The following is a 17,069-nucleotide window of genomic DNA, read 5'->3' as shown; positions in this document are numbered from 1 at the left end:
TTTGTGGGCCATAGTATTGTAATAGAAAAGAGTATATAAAAGGGTGTCTTAGTGAGTCTAAGGAAATCAATCAATAAATAGAATGGGATTTGATATGTTTTGAGTCGATACGATATTTCTGTATTTTTGGCAAAGGGGAAGGCTCCTGTAGCTGAGTGCGCAAAGACCTTGGTAAGTCCGCAGCTGAATGCGCAAGCCCCTGCAACTATGTGCACAAGATCTGGAAAGTCTGTATATTGAAGATCTAAGGAAATAAAGAGTATTTGAAGCAATTATGTGTCCAATTTATATACTTAAGAGTTCTATGTATTTACGCACAATTGAATGCCATTTATCTGTATTTTTTTATTAATTACTCCTCGAAGATCTGGATCTACTGTTATATGTTATATTACGCATGATTATATGTTTACGCGAAGTTCATAACTCTGTTAACTGAAAATCACTTTAAGTTTGGGGATTTCAGGGGTAAGGGTTTGCGAAGGTTAGATCAAGCCTAAACTGAAGAAACACCCTAACCCCACATCACATAGCCTTCTGCATGTAGAAACCTGGTTCTAGCATCCCCAATACTGCCTCGGGTGAGACTTCAGCCTGAGTTAAGCGGGTTGTTGCCAAAAGGGTTGGTAGTGTAGGGTTTTTTTGGTTAGCGCAGCTAACTCTGAACCTGGGTCGAAGCCCCATCAAGCCAACAAATGGTTATGTTGATCATGTTATAGAAGATTGCCCAGTCTTAATAGCGAATATGCAAGAGAAGAAGAACCAACAGCCGACGCAGAATATTCAAATAATGATATCCGAACCAAGCGAAGACGATCCCAATATCAACATAGTCACGCGAAGCAGTGTAGCCACTGGTGAAGACAAGGTCGAAGGAAAACAACCATAATCATATCTATGGTTTTGAAAATCCAGTGAAAAGAATAATGGGCTTGATTTGCATAGAGAAAAAGAGACGTTCATGGGGGCAAGAAAGAGTTTTATGGATCCAGGTGCTTCTACATCTAAGAATCAAATACCACTAAAGGAGAAACTTGAAGAAGCTACTGTGACACAGGATTTAGATCCCATAGTGTTAAATTCGTTTCTGCAGACTTGCATGAAGCTACTACACGATGAGAAGGCAGTTGAAGGACTGCAAGAGCTAATAGATAGCTGCACCAACAAGGATAAGCCGTTACCAGGACAACGAGCAGTCAATAATGTGAACCGAAGTAAGAAAAGAACGGGTAGGGAAATGCAGTTGACTACCCATATTGGTGAATTCGAAATGGATAAGGTAATCCTAGACTTGGGCTATACTGCTAACATACTGCCAAAAAAAAACTTGGGAATGTATGGGAAAGCCTAAGTTGCAGTGGTCACCAATTCAACTGCGCATGGAAAATCAACAAAAGATTATTCCAATGGGTCGCCTACATGGAGTCACTGTTGATATTGAAGGTGCAAGAGTAGTGGCCAATTTTGAAGTTATTGAGAGAGTAGATGATAGTAATTCATACCCGGCGTTTCTCGGGATTGATTGGGCCTTTGACATGAATGCAATCATTAACTTAAAGAAGTGAAGCATGGTATTTGAAAAGAATGAGATTCGAGTAATTGTCCCTTTGGATCTAGCACATGGGCTTCACTCACTAAACCTCTAACATAACACATGCGTTCATGGCATACTAAATAATACCCTTAATTTGACTACATATTGGAAAATACCTCTAAAAATCACATTATTTAACCCCCTACCAATATAAATCCAATACACCTTCCCAATTTATAAAACCCCTATTTTCACTAAATATTGTATGTATCCATTTTTTTATTCACATTTTTTATACCCTTTTATTTTTATATCCCTGGTATAGTGACATGATGCCTCTCTTATGACCCCACATGCATTCTACAATGCACCTTTCTTCTTTTGATATACATTGTAAATGCATATTAGTTGCACCTTTCTTCTTTTGATAGACATTGTAAATGCATATTAGTTCTCCCACAATGCAATTACTTAACCCACACTCAAGCACATCTCACTATGATTTGTGGCATTTAATGGCCAAGAGGATATGTACCCTATTGAGCCACCATACCTGAGAGAGGAGAAGGCCCCCTAGTTTCCAACATACCCAAGAGAAAGAAGAGAAGTCTGCACCACCAGAATAGAGGGAAGTCCGCACCGCCAGACCATGAGAGAAGGAACCATCACAATACTACAGTACTACGACACGATATGGCACCGAATGATACACATTGTGAGGGTTAGGCACACTGCCTGCTCATTGATAATACTTGTTGCTTGCCGAAGGGAAGTTCGGTCTTAGAATGAAAGTAAGGTTATTATTATTTCTTTGAGGAACATGAAGTGGTAATGAAAGGCGTTGCCTTAAGGTCAAGATCTTCTTTTAGTTTGAGAGAAAGTGTAACCTCAAGCTCAAAGTCAAGCTCAAGTCAAGCTCAAGGTCAAGGTCAAGCTCTTCTTTTAGGGGCAGAGAGGTAGCATAAGGTAGTTAGCCCTTATGGGAGATTAGGTTTCATTAGGTTTCAAGGGGCGGTGAACAAGCTAGACTGATTCTATTGAATGACCCATCTAAGTAATCTAGCCATCGCCATAGTCATCTCACCATTGTTGATCCTACAAGATGCTTGCTCTGTCCTATTGATTAGTGTTGGGCTTGTTGTTCTTGTTGTAATTCTCTTTGCGGGTCTTTTCTGTTCCCCTTCCCTTCTTCGTTGAGCTCTGTTGTTGTTTTGTCGTTTGACAAGAAACCCATTTTTTTTGTTTTCCATTGTTTGTTTCATAGTTGGAAGGTATCATGGGGGTGGATAATCTCTGATAGATAACAGAAAGAATGAACACAACACCAAAGCGAAGAAATACTTTCAATATTTATAAAGGAAGAGTATTATTTAATGGCAGTTGGGGAGGGAGGGCCAACCAACATGATAGGATGGACTTTCTTTGATTCTAGATATAGAAGCATTGTTTTCCCTCCCACCTAGAGAAACATTGTTGGCTAAGGCACACAAAGATCAACCATGTTTTAGGAAGATTGATTATGTGCATGTATATAAAATAACATATAAATTGATCTATATGATGATGAAAAATCAATTGATGAATATTTATGAATAGGTTTGCACCAAATAAGGTGTTCAAGCACAAGTCTAGACCCTCTAGATGCAAGACAACTATCTACAACCAAGGTTGGGGCCCCAAATCTCAAATCAAGGGTGCAATCCCAACCTAGACATGCTTAGAAGAAGAGGATGGAAAAGTACCAACACATGCGCTCTTAAGGGAATAACACGAAAGCATGAAATCACCTTTTGATTCAATATCATCTCACGAATGGGATATGGACCATCATTCATAGACTATGTAAAATGCAACAATGGATTGGAGATAACACAAAGGCATTAAATGAATGGACTACAACTAGAACATAAGACAAAATTTTGGTTGTAGAGGTGATCTGCTCCATTTGGCTAGCTCAAAACAATGGTGTATTCCAAAATAAACCTCCAAACGTCTACAATATTTTCTACATGTTGAAGGCAAGCATTACCTTATCATGCACCTCACTAAAGACAAGGCTTCCTTGCACTCTCATACCTTTGAAATACAATTCTAAAGGTCACAACCAAGCCAGACCCCACATTGGTGTATGAGACCCCCTTACTTGTGGGACAAGGGACCCACCTCTGCATAGTGATTTGAACGCTAAGTCAATGAAGGCATACATACTCTACCCCCTCTGGTTTTGAACCTATGACCTCTTAGGAGGAAACACATGCTCTTAACCATTAGGCCCACTCAATCTAGATATAGTGGATTTCTCTTTAAGGTCTCTTTTACATAATGAGTGATTACATTGGAACCACATTGGAACTAACATCATATAGGAAATAGAAACGACCTTGGAAACAATATTAAGAACTAATATCATTTGCTTGAAATAGGAATGACCCCGACATTTCTATAATCAGAGAATCTCTTGAAAATTTAAGCTAAACAATATTAAAGTAATGTCTTGAACACCAAGAACCAAGAGCCTTATCGCCCTATAACGAAGCAACCTATGTAAGATCAAATTTAAGGCCTAAAATTTCAATGAAACAGAAGGCATACAATTTTGTGTTGTCAAGCAAAAAGTAAATCCACACTTCCCCTAAACTCTACAAGGACGTTGGTTCTTGCCACTAATACAGTGAAGCCCTTTCTATTTTCCATGACCAGAGTTTATAAAGAGAGGAGATACAATTCACATAAGTACCAAAACATTGATAAGTAGCTATAAAAACTACAATAGCCCATAAACATTATTAACAAAATTATATACAAAAATAATACCACCAACTAAAGTAGTATCGTTCCCTTCCTTTCCCACCTCAATTCCTATAGGTTATCACATTCACTTCAATAGAATGTTATCCTTACTCCATCACAAAAAATGTTTCATGGTCTACATAAGGTACATCTATTATAATACATGAAGAACGCAAAGAAAGGCTTGTGGAAGATAAATCTAACACTTCAAATCAACAAATCATGCACCACTAAATCAAAAGCATTCAAGGTTAAACACAAAAAAATTAGCTTTAGAACCCACTCCAAGAGTAAAACATGTATCAAAAATGTGGGAATTGTTTATTTTTAAGTTTTAATATGCTTTAAGTGTTCCCAATAAAATGCTTATAAATCAGCTATCTCATTAAAACAAAGAACATGATCCAACAACTTAAAACTGATACTAAAAAAAATATAATGAAGCATGTCTTTGTAGAATAAGAAAGACAAATGAACCATAATCAAGAAGGTATTAGCAACACATAATTCCCAGAAAGACTCACCCCAAACAGATTCTGCATCAGTGTTACATTTGATATTTGCTCCTGAATCCTGCTCTGTTTAGGTCTCAAGCTTCATGAGATGCAACAAGATAGAGACCTCGTCTAGGTTAAAAAGCTAAAATCAACAAAATCTTGAACAAGAAAATTAGAATATTGGGGGTACACCCAAACACCTCTAGGTTTTCAAAGCTACAGATATAATGGACTCTGAGAAATAACATTTTGCATCTCCTTGCTTCAGAGAATGTATAACAGGCAATAAGAACTATAAAGCATCTAAACCTAACCATTTTCCATACTACTGATAAATTGAATATATTGAGAACTAAATATAGCTACATAACAATTCATGGATAATTTGTTACATCATAAAGAAAAGACTAATAAAATCATATGCAAGAAGCTAAAAATTGTAGTGAACATTTATAAAAGGAACTAGATAAGTTAAATTTACAAAAAGTAAATTGATAAGAAATGCAAGTCAAAGAACCAAAACCATGGCAACTAATCGGTGACTATGCAACTGTAGCAAGAGTCGCTACAAAAGCCAGGTTCCATTTTTGCTATGATATGTAGGATAGCAGTAATCTATCATTGCAATATTAAAGAAACACTCCTAGAGTTTTCCTCCTCTCTTCAAACTCTAAACCTGGGGCATAACTCCCAATGAATAATGTGTAAATTAAGAAGCTAACCTCCAAGAATGCAAAAATTTAAACCATAGAAGTTCAGCTGGATGCATTAAGTGGGGGCTCAGGGGTCTGTTTTACTGCAGTGTGGTTGGAAAGTGAACCAATCTCATCTATCATTTGTCTTGCTTGACCTTCAAGTATTTTTTCCCTCAGGTCATGCACTTCCTTCACTGGCTCTACATGTTTGACTTGGGCACAGTGCTCCATTGTACATGTACCATCAAAACCATTCTCCTTTGCTACATCAATTGAATCTTGCTTGGGTTCCTGAGGCTCTCCCTTACTCTCCAAATCCCTGTGCTTTTCTTCATTCTCCAACACTGGATCTTTCTTTATGGCACCTTCTGCCCCTTGTGGTGCCATCTCTTCTGCCTTCTCATCCATTTTATTTATTTCTTCAGTTTTGGACCCATGTATTTTTTCTTTGTTTTCTATTTCCCTTTTGTCATCACTCTCTTCTTCTGCTTCCTTCTTCTTATCAAGATCATCTTTTCCCTTCCCTTCTTCTTCCTTTTTTTGATCAACATCTTCCCTTGTTTTAGCCATATCTTCCCTATGTTTCAGCCATATTCCCTTGTTTCAGCCATATTTTCCCTTCCCTTCTTCCTTTTTGTCATCAGGATCTTCCCCTGTTTCAGCCATATCTTCCCCATGATGGGTATCATGCATTTCCTCTTCCTTACTAGCTTCTACTTGTGATTCTTGTTTCTCTGCATCTTCTGAATCTCCTTTTGATTTTCTGGATCTCTTTGGTTTTTTCTTCGATTCACTTTCTAGTGTTTTGACTAGTGATTCCTTTACTTTTTCACTTATCCTTGAAGATCTCCTTGTTGGTGTTACCTCACCTATGGTACAAAGAAAATGTCAAATTATATTTTCTAAAAGATACATGCCAATATCCTCACAAAAAGGGTATGGATTTCAAATGGCAAAAAAACAAAGACATGTAAGAACATAAGTTCAGATCAGGAAAAACCAATAAAATAACAAACTTTACCTGTGCTCTGAACATAGTTCAGATCAAGAAAAACCAATAAAATAACAAACTTTACCTGTGCTCCAATCAAATTCAAAGATAGACGACCCTCCTGGATTTACCTTCAAGTACTGCTCTATTGCCTTTTTTGTCTTGAATTCTTCACCTGTTGGGGCAATAAAAACAACTTCATATTTTTTGGGTGTCCCACCCTTCTTTGGAATAAGCTGGAAAAATAATTTCCAGAATTTCAGCATAGTACTAGATATACCATTGAATTTCTATAATTAGTTTAGAAATTCATAAGAGCAACTCATATATGAATCCAAAACCTGTACTGTGCACACTACATCTACAATATAAAAATTCTTAAACAACTGAGCAATAAATAATCTTTAGGACATGGATTTTTTTGACAGCTAGTTAGGGCTTAGTATTTTAAATTTTCCGATCAAAATTTCGATTTGCATTGTGACAGGAAGGCAATAGCTTTCTTTGGAAATGACACAAAAGAAAAATTAAGTATTTGAGTTGGCAAAGCTTAGGGCTGAAATCTTAACACCATGTTCAAGCACCTTCGTTCTCATTATAACTTGAGAGGCCCACACTAACACCTTATATATTCATTGTTTGCTCTGGCACTCCTAAACTCTGAAATTGATTTGGTGAAACATGGGGCTCAAAACCTCACTTCATACTTATTAAGCATCTAGTCCCTATTTATTAGGCACCCACATTCTCCTCTATGTTTGCACCTGCATTTCCTATCATTTATGTGAACACTCTTGACAATGCCACCAATCATTGTACAAGAGAAATGTGTAGGGTTAGCAGGAATACTCATCATGGATGGATATGACTAACACATAAGGAAAACAGATTGGTAGAAGAATATACACCACTGAGAAAAAAATTAGTTTATATGGCGGAATAAACTATTAAATTGCATTCTATAGTTTTCTTGGGAGAAAGAGCCGCAGGTATGTGGCTCCATGCATGGAGGATAGGAGGTCTGTCTGGGTAGTGTATCACTCAATTTTGGGTACAGATTTCCAATTGAACATAGCAACTGTCAGAGGAATACATGTTGGATGTTTTTCTATGCTATTTGGTGAGGTTTATCTTTGTTACAGGCCACAGGAATAGAGCTGCTATAGTAGCTTGTTGCTAAGACTATTCGGTGGGTATGAAGGCATGTATAAGTCCTCTCTACGATGCATATGCCCAGGCTTGAGTGCAGACAAGTTAGAATTATTCCAGGTAGTTTGGGATTGTTTCAAGATTCGTTGAGTAGGAGCTACCATGCTCTAAATCAATGATTGGGTGTCTTCTATGGATAATTGCAGTAATTGAGGAAGAGGAGAATGAGGACTGAAGCTGATAGCCCTAACCAGTGACCAGGATTACCATCAACACTTGAAGCTAATTGTGTTTCTGCCCTAACCAGTATTCAGAATTGCAGCTTCATTAAGTCATATTCATGTTTAAGTGCTTTGATGTCAGATCTTCCATTTGGAAAGTTAGTATTGACTTTAAATCATTGTTCTATATATCTCACTTTGTTGAACAGTTGATGATTAATAATAGGAAGATTCGATCAAGGGTTTTCCCCATCTTGGGGATTTTCCATGGCTTGAACCATATTCTTGTGTTCTTATGTCTTATCTTGTCTTCAACATTTATTGCTTATGTTTTTTCATTAGTTATTGTATGATTGTTGATGGATTAATGGGCAAATGGATGTATGAAGTAACTAACCTAAGCAAAGAACATGTTAACTTAGGTTAGCAAAGAACATGTTAACTTAAAGTTAACATGGTATCAGAGCCCAAGCCCATGGTGAGGACAAGCCCAAGTATAAGAGATTGCAATCACCAAGAAGCTTCTGAGGAATTTCATTGATTAAACCTTCAGCCCTCTGAGATAACTCTAAGTTCAAGAATAACAAATATGTGAAATTCTCTTAAAGATCATGGATACTAATCTAGGAGCTACTCGAAAATCATAGGGAAAGGTTGGAAGGCATCAAGGTATGTTCCTATATTCATAAGGTATGTTTTGAGTAATGTCAAGATATTTTTGGAGGATTATTTAACAGTCCTAGCTTGAGACTGTATAAGCATATAGGAGGATATACTTAAAGATAGAAATCTTCTATGATCCTTGGAGATAGGGCCAAACCTCTATAGATGCTTGATTGAAGTATTACAACCCTCATTTTAGAGGATTGTATCATTCTTAAAAGAATAATTTCTCTGAGATTCTTAGATCCCTGGAATGTTTCAAATGATAGCTATGGTTTCACATCCATCTCATCCCTTTTTGGTTCATTGCATATCACTGAGAATTTAAAGCTGAATTATTAAAGGGTATATTGAAGACAACCTAGTTTGAGCATGAGTACTGGATCTTTGTTGAGAGTTTGTTGACAATTCTGAATATAAGGATTAGCCTTGATTATCCTATGTCGCATACTTTCTAGGAATTTTTTCAGATCAAGGAGCAATATTAGATAATCAATGATTGTATTGCTCTAACTTTTGCAGCAGTTGTTTTTGGGGTTATATGTATATATATGTTATCGACATAATCCATCAGGTCATTATTGGAGATGTATTGATCACTTGATATATCAAGGAAATACGTCCTTTCTTCTTAATACCAACTCTAAGGTTCTGAGTGACCTTGCTCTGAACTTGATTTAAGAATCTTGATCTCTAATGATGATGTAATCCTAGAAACATTTGATTGATGCTCTTCTTGAAGGTATCTCGCTCATTGAAATCAAAAATTAACTTCCCCACAAGAATTCTGGGCTATGCTTAAAAGCATGGCCTATTAAGTTTTCTTGTTGGTAAGTAAGGCAACCATATTTTGTGCTAAGAGTTTCATATTTGAAGATTGAAGTTGAAGCACACAAAAATGTAAGGAATTCTATTACATGTCATATTCGATGCCTTGAAAACCTTATCCTATCTCTAACCTTGATATCAAATTATAATATCATTTTATTCAAAGTCAAATGCCTTATCATATTGTGAAATGTGGCTCTTGGTTTTCAAATCTACTTGACCTTATCTCTCTTGAATTATTGAAATCATTCAAAGCTAAGAATGGAACATCTCCAAGAGCAAAGGTATCAGCTTGATGGAAATTCATTTTGAAATCATATAAGTGACAACTGAATTAGGATAGTTTTATGAAGATATGTCTAAGATTCAGGTTGAAAATTGACTGTGTGTAGAAGTTGTCATGGAATCATTAATAAGTATAAAAGGGTTCCGCTCTTGTTGTTAAGTTGTATCACTAATACACATCATTGGCTGAATGTTGCGATGAACCTGTCAGAGGCTGAAACATTCAGATCAAGAATGCAACTTGTTTTCGCTGATGAATATGTATAATGAAATGTTGAGATCAGTTACTATTGGACATGTATTACTATTATCTCTGGAATAAAACTAAGAAGCCTTGTTAATAGAACAATACTTGTATGGACCATATTGGTATATTGAGTAATGATGGGGTCGTCCTGGAAGTATGAAGATCTGTAGCTATCAAGGATAGTATCCTGTGTAGTAGAGATACAATATCAGTGGCACTATCTATGAATGACATCCCTATACATGCAGCACAACATCATTTATGCTCTATTGTCAACCCACCATTTTGTATGATATCACTACATGTCTAGTAGTAGTGGTGATATGTTGTAAGCCCTATATGTTGATGCATGTGTTACAGGATTGTTCACAATCACACTATAAACTAGTCAAATGCATCTTTTGAAGCTTTTATTCTTGAAGATCAACGAGGAAAAGAATGGCCTTTGTTAAAATCATCTCAAGAAAGATGTCTTCTCCTTATTAAAGAATAACCTTGTCGATTCTTTAGAAAGTTCCTCTTTAGTTTGGAGCTTCCTTGAAGCCCATATGAGAAGATTAGGAAATTAAAAATAGCAAGGCTCTACTATAAAATATTTGGATTAATAGCAGGTTGAAGACATACCTATGAATACAATTTGAGTATGAGCGAGCTATGATTTAGCTATTGATGACTTTTGTCCTACAGGTGATAACCCTCTCATTTATCAAAGTAAGAGGGAGATTTTTCTTGAGGGGTCAAGATGAAGGGCTCTAAGATTAAAAGGTTTGATAAGATGGAGATGTTTTTAATTTGGACATAGTCATCTTATGAGGTCTCTATATGAAGACTTTTGAGTGGATCCATGGATATGAATTGTTGCTTACTCAGATATCTTTATTGCCTGAAATACATTGCTGAAATTTTTGTTGGTTAGATAGTATGGTAAATGAAAAGTGCACATCTAAAATTCACATTAATTTATGAATAAATCAAAATCTGAAACATTATGAAGGCTAAAATCTGGATTGAAGGTTGAAATCAAAAAGTATGGCTTCAGTGAGCCATTTATGCACTCCTTCATTGTATCTTGTAGAAGAAGATTTAGAGAATCCAGTGTTTCTCATACCACCATATATGGTACAACAAAGGACAAATTTCTATGGCATGTTTGGGTGGACAGATCTTATGATGAGAAGGTTGTCAGATGAACACAATGCCCCCCTGAAAAGACAAAGAGGGAGTAAGATCAATCAAATAATGCAAGAAGCAGAGGATTGTGCGACCAAGATCTCTGCTATAAATCAATGTGTTTACTATACATACATCTATATGTTATGAGGATCCTATTAATATAGTCTTCACTTTCAGAAAGTAGCTTGGCACTATTCCCTATATGAAGGGATCCTTGATTAAAGATTGAAGATTGAGCTCTGGGAGCTCCTGGGGGCTTGGGATACTTATTGAGCTATGAGCGAACATAGGGTGAATGGTTCACCTTCCCCTATTGGTGTGTTGTGTACAAGGTGAGTGGTTCACCTTCCCCTGTGATACCCCATGATGGTTGATATGTATGTAGGGTGAGTGGTTCACCTTCCCCTACTGGTGATGACATATGCATAGGACGAGTGGTTCACCTTCTCCTAATGGCATATGAGCAGGATAGGTGGTTCACCTTCTACTATGGATACCTCAGCGAGAGATGCATATAGGCATTTGTTGACATGTCAGTGGATGTGGTTCATCCTTTCCCCACAAGTAGGATGCTCATTCCCTACTATTGTTGGTTGACATGTCGGTGGGACGTCGTTCATCCTTTTCCCCACATGTAGGATCCTCCTACGATTGATTGTTGTGACTTGTGTTTGTAGGATGTGGTTTGTCATTTCCCTACGTGTGATTGTGATTTGTGCTTGTAGGATGTGGTTCGTCCTTTCCCAACATGTGATTGTGATGTGTGTTTGTAGGATGTGGTTCATCCTTTCCATACATGTGATTGTGATGTGTGATTGTAGGATGTGGTTCGTCCTTTTCCCTATGTGTGGTTGTGAACAGGATGTGATACATTCTTTCCCTGCTATTGATTTAGTATCATCCTACCCATGTAGTTTGGGACACATGGGAAGTACCTCTCATTTGGCTAATGAGTTGGGAAAAGTGATTAAGGACCATAGCAATACCGATGGATGCATTGGGTATTCCCGTGCTCCCTATGACTAGGATGCTTGGTGTTCTTCAACTTGACCTGGGATCAAGTCTTATTGAGGTTTTACCTCTGGACTGAATTTTGTCAGTGAAGAGTGGTAAGGTCTTGTGACTCACTCTCAGTAAATTATTCTTCATTATTACTCCAGTTTTCAATAGAGCAGAGAAAAATTGAGATGACATAGTTGTTTGTTTGACAGGTGGAATTCTCCCTAGTTGAGAGGGAGTTTTAAATTTGGCAACTAGGGCCAAATTCCACCATTGGAAAAATAATCTATTGGAGATGATTATTGCACTGAAATCCACTTTTAGAGAGGACCAACATTGACCTAAAGATCACTGAATTTGGATAAGGAAAATATTTATTTATTTATTTAAAAAGAAATTCTACAAGTCATAATCTTATTAAGGCGGGAAAATTGAAAATTTTAAATTCAAATTTGCCTCCAAGTGTCAAGGTCGGATTCACCTCCATAAGGACAAATTGTCATATATATAGGCATCCTCCATCCTCATTTAGATCATCCAAGTGCTCATCCTCTCCTCTGAAATAGGATGGCATCTGAGGCAAGATGCAGGTGGCAGGGGTCAAGATTATGAGGAGGCATATCTCTGTTTAGGGTACAGTTTTCTTGGGAGAAAGAGCCACAGGTATGTGGCTCCATGCGTGGAGGATAGGAGGTCTATCTAGGTAGCATATCACTTGATTTTGGGTACAGATTTCCTGTTGAATATAGCCGCTGTCAGAGGAATACTTGTTGGATGTTTTTCTGTGCTATTTGCTGAGGTTTATCTTTGTTACAAGTCACAGGAATAGAGATGCTACAGTAGCTTGTTTCTAAGACTATTCAATGGGTATGAAGGCATGTATAAGTCCTCTATAGGATGCATATGCCCAGGCTTGAGTGCAGATGGGTCAAAATTCTTCCATGTAGTTTGGGATTGTTTCAAGATTTGTTGAGGAGGAGCTACCAAGCTCTAAATCAGTGATTGGGTGTCTTCTATGGATAATCGTAGTAATTGAGGGATAGGAGAATGAGGAATGAAGCTGATAGCCCTAACTAGTGACCAGGATTTCCATCAACACTTGAAGCTAACTATGTTTGTGCCATAACCAGCATTCAGAATTCCAGTATAGAAATATCTAGCCCTTGGTGCCAGAATTGCAGCTTCATTAAGTCATCTTCATGTTTAAGTGCTTTGATGTTAGATCTTCCATTTGAAAAGTTAGTATTGACTTTAAATCATTGTTCTCTATAACTCTCTTTGTTGAAGATTTGATGATTAATAATAGGAAGATTCGATCAAGGGTTTTCCCCATCTTGGGGATTTTCCCTGGCTTGAGCCATATTCTTGTGTTCTTATGCCTTGGCTTCTTTTCAGCATTTACCTCTTATGTTTTTTCATTAGTTACTCTATTATTGTTGATCGATTAATGGGAAAATGGATGTATGAAGTAACTAACCTAAGCAAAGAACATGTTAACTTAAAATTAACACACTCGAATAAGAAGTCCCACGTAGACGATTACCAAAGGAAGACTCGCATAAGAACATCCAGGTAGACAACTACAAAAGGCATATGTGCAGAGACAGGTATAGGTGTGTGGATATGGACCCATTAAGAACCTCTCACACTATTATTTTTGTTATTGATAAAGCAAAATTTGTCACAAGGAAAACAGGTGAATGAGCCTAGGGGCTAGAAAAGCCAGTTAACAAGCATAAGCTACAAGCTATGGGATACAAGTGAAAACAAGAAAGAAGACCCTAAGAAAGGGTGACCCACGAGTGTTAACCCTAGAAAAGGGAGATGTTCTACTCAACATTAGATAACACAGGCAGATGTAGATGAAGATGTAGAGAGAATACAACCTGTGAAGAACCTGATAAATCTAATGTGTAGACAAAACTTTAAAAAATGAAATTAAAGGAAAATGTGAAGACGTTTTGGACCCTACTCACTAGGGGAAATGTTAGTAGAAACTATACTTAAAGCATGGTCAACTTTACATGGGGAAATGCCCAGAATTATGTCAATAACTGCAAAATTGAGATTTGAAGATCAATACTCATTTCCTCTAATGTGGGTATGTTCAACATTTCAATTATTTACTAGTACCCAAATCACTTTGTTAATATTGAATTTAATATCCTCATACCCTTCTCAAAGGATAGAGAAAAATATTAGGGTTAACCATATATATCCCAAAATTATATGAATAAAGAGTAATCATGTAAATAATTTCCAGATATAGATGAAAAAATATAACATGCCTATAATGCTTTGCATATGCTTCATAGTGTTCCATGAGCATCTTCCTAGCTTGTTCATTCAAAGAAGACTCCAGGAATGGTTCTACAAGTAGGCATCTTATGACCTACAACAATAATCCAAAGTTTAGAAAGGGAAATAAATTACTATTGTTTATGGAAAAAATCATGTACCCCAGTCCCTATAACTAAGATCCAAGAATACATACAAACTGCATGAATGTCCATGCCAGTTTACTATTACAGAGTTGATAAAAAATGAAGTTCAAACAATCATACAAGGTGTGCTAACTATGCAACAGATAACAATAAAAAATCTTCCGACAAATTTTTTTCTTCTTCACATGAATTCGAGTCAATTCTCATTGTGCAATGCACATAGATCGCATCAAATGTAACATTTTGAATACATTTTTAAAATTCACTTCTAAATTCTAGAACCAAAAATAGTTCATCCCTAAGTTTCTTGGTCAATTAATTATAGAATGTTAAAAGTGGCCACGAAAAAAAGATCCACAAGTTGAGCCAAATTCATTGAGTTATGTGCTCATGTGCAACATCAATTTTCAAATATCACTTACGCAGTATGAAACAAGTGCAAATCCTGTAGCTCATCTTGTATCGAAAAATTAACACACTACAATGCCATCCAAATATCTCATGTCCATCTTTAGTTTCCAAATGTCTTTGAAGCAAAAATTACGCAACAAGCACAATTGTGTCCAACCAAATGTAACACACTACAATGCTTAATAAAAATTATGATAAATAAGCTAAATTGATAAGTGGATGAACACATACAAGAAGAATGTATCACAGTCTAAGGGTTGGATTTCAATCCTTATTCAGAGTATTGACACATATCTCTCCATTGCTTGCAATATTAGGGTGGAAGATTTTTGTGAAGAAATACCCTATAGTCCAAGCTAATCATTACTATTGAAAGATGCCAAAGTTTATTTCTCAGTTTTACAAGTCATGCATCCCCCTTATATACTTGATGATTTAGATAAGAAGTGAGTAGAAAAACAAAAAGAATGTCCTATAGGCAACTAAACATCTAAAGAAAACATAATATCCATTTAAGAGAATGTAAATTGGATGAAGTATCATTATAAGGATCAAAAATTACCTCTGGGAGGAGAGTTTGGAAAATTAGGAGTTAGAACCAGTTTCATTCGAAAAACACCAAATTCATATGGAATGCCAGCTGCAGGAAAAAGCATCAATAAATGTAAATATAGCTCATGTTCCAAAAATCTAGTAATAATCATGCAAAAAAACGAATTAAGATGTTTCAGTAAATGCAATATGAAAAAATGATCCCTTTCTCAAGCATAGAACATCCAAAATATGTTACAATGTTCTCGATTATTCTTTTAGAATGTACCTGGTCCTTCAATGTCTGCAACTTTGATTGAAAAAGTTGTCATCATTCACCACTGCTTTTATACCTCCATGAGGTGATTCATCAAGATTCTTCAACTCCTTTGCAATTTCATTTATCACCACGGGTGGGAGGTTCTCATTTTTAGCTTGTAACACAAGATACATAAGTATTTATGTATGAAGATCCACTTCAAAATGGAAAGCATCATGAAAATTTATGCCTGCCAAAAAACATATTAACTGATGGTGAGAAACTAGAAATATAACAACCTACATGCAATTTTCACCATTGTTCAGGATGTTGGGGTTTTACATTCTGTAAATTAAAGACTAACTCAACTCTTCACCTTTAATTCTAGCATTGAGGAGATGAAAGGAAAAGGGACTTTCTTGCAGTGCTGAAGAAACCAAAATATACCAAAAATATATGTATTGGTAAAGACAAAACATTAACATTCACAATATGCCATTTAGTAATAGTTATTTATGTATAGGCAAATGGTAATAGAAAGCACAACAAGGTCTAGTAAAATATGAAAGTCCCCAACTATTTACTGATGTAACATTTTTACTTTTGAAAGGAAGAGGGAATTCCTTGCAGTAAAAATTAAACAACTTTATGCCAAAAATCTATGCATGAGGAGAAAAATGGATAGAAACATTCATAATATGCCAATTTAGTTATAGAAAAACATCTACTAGAGATAATTGAGTATCAATAATGAGCTAAAAGGCCCCATCATCCATCAGTAGGGTTAGGATTTTTGCCATGTCCCAATGATACAATTGCATGAAATTCAACTTGTAGCAATGGCTGAAAACATCCACTTGCTGATTTGGCAGATGGAACCTCCCTATCTAGCAGGTAAGATGGAATTTCACAACTCTCATTTACCTTGAAGGCTTGAGAATGAAAACTTCAGTAAAGAATGTGGAAATAAAAAAGAACATATAACATAGTTAAGGAATAAAGACCATTGGCCATCACAAGATAAAAGGGCCACATATTCATTCTTGTCCATATTGACCAATGTATCGGGGTGAAAAATGTGTACATCAGTAACATAATTCAAAGAACGAGAGTTCAAAGAAGATCCCTACTAAACATTTGCAGGTTGGTGGTAGAAGACAATCAAGGTATGCATATGATGCAATGGTGTAGTTTTAGCAGGAAGAAATAAGAAAAGATATGAGGTTGCAAGAATTGGCAGGAGAAGGGAATATTTCTTCTTATTTCTCTGGGACCAAGGACTCTTCAATTATTTTGCATGAGAAGTCTACTAGTGACATAGTACATGCAGAAGAAAATGGCAATCCTTTATC

General features: G+C 36.3%; 1 protein-coding gene and 1 pseudogene across 1 annotated transcript; both read right to left on the bottom strand.

Moving 5' to 3' along the window:
- Window positions 1–6,119: 6,119 nt before the first annotated feature.
- LOC149192742 (uncharacterized) lies at window positions 6,120–6,773 on the bottom strand. The gene is made up of 2 exons (XM_089407090.1): window positions 6,593–6,773; window positions 6,120–6,385 (listed from the first exon to the last, which is right to left on the bottom strand). Exons 1-2 carry the CDS (start codon window positions 6,771–6,773, stop codon window positions 6,120–6,122), a joined length of 447 nt encoding a protein of 148 aa, XP_089263216.1.
- A 43-nt stretch (window positions 6,774–6,816) lies between these two features.
- Window positions 6,817–15,911, bottom strand: LOC149192741 (ubiquitin-conjugating enzyme E2 22-like; annotated as a pseudogene).
- Between the last annotated feature and the right edge of the window lie 1,158 nt (window positions 15,912–17,069).

This window comes from Pinus tabuliformis, chromosome 2_2 (assembly GCF_031772625.1).
Source record: "Pinus tabuliformis cultivar Carrire ecotype Pingquan chromosome 2_2, CPIR1, whole genome shotgun sequence".
NCBI classification, from domain to species: domain Eukaryota; kingdom Viridiplantae; phylum Streptophyta; class Pinopsida; order Pinales; family Pinaceae; genus Pinus; species Pinus tabuliformis.
Note: the sequence above shows the minus strand (reverse complement) of the source record. Positions and strands in the feature narration are given on the sequence as shown.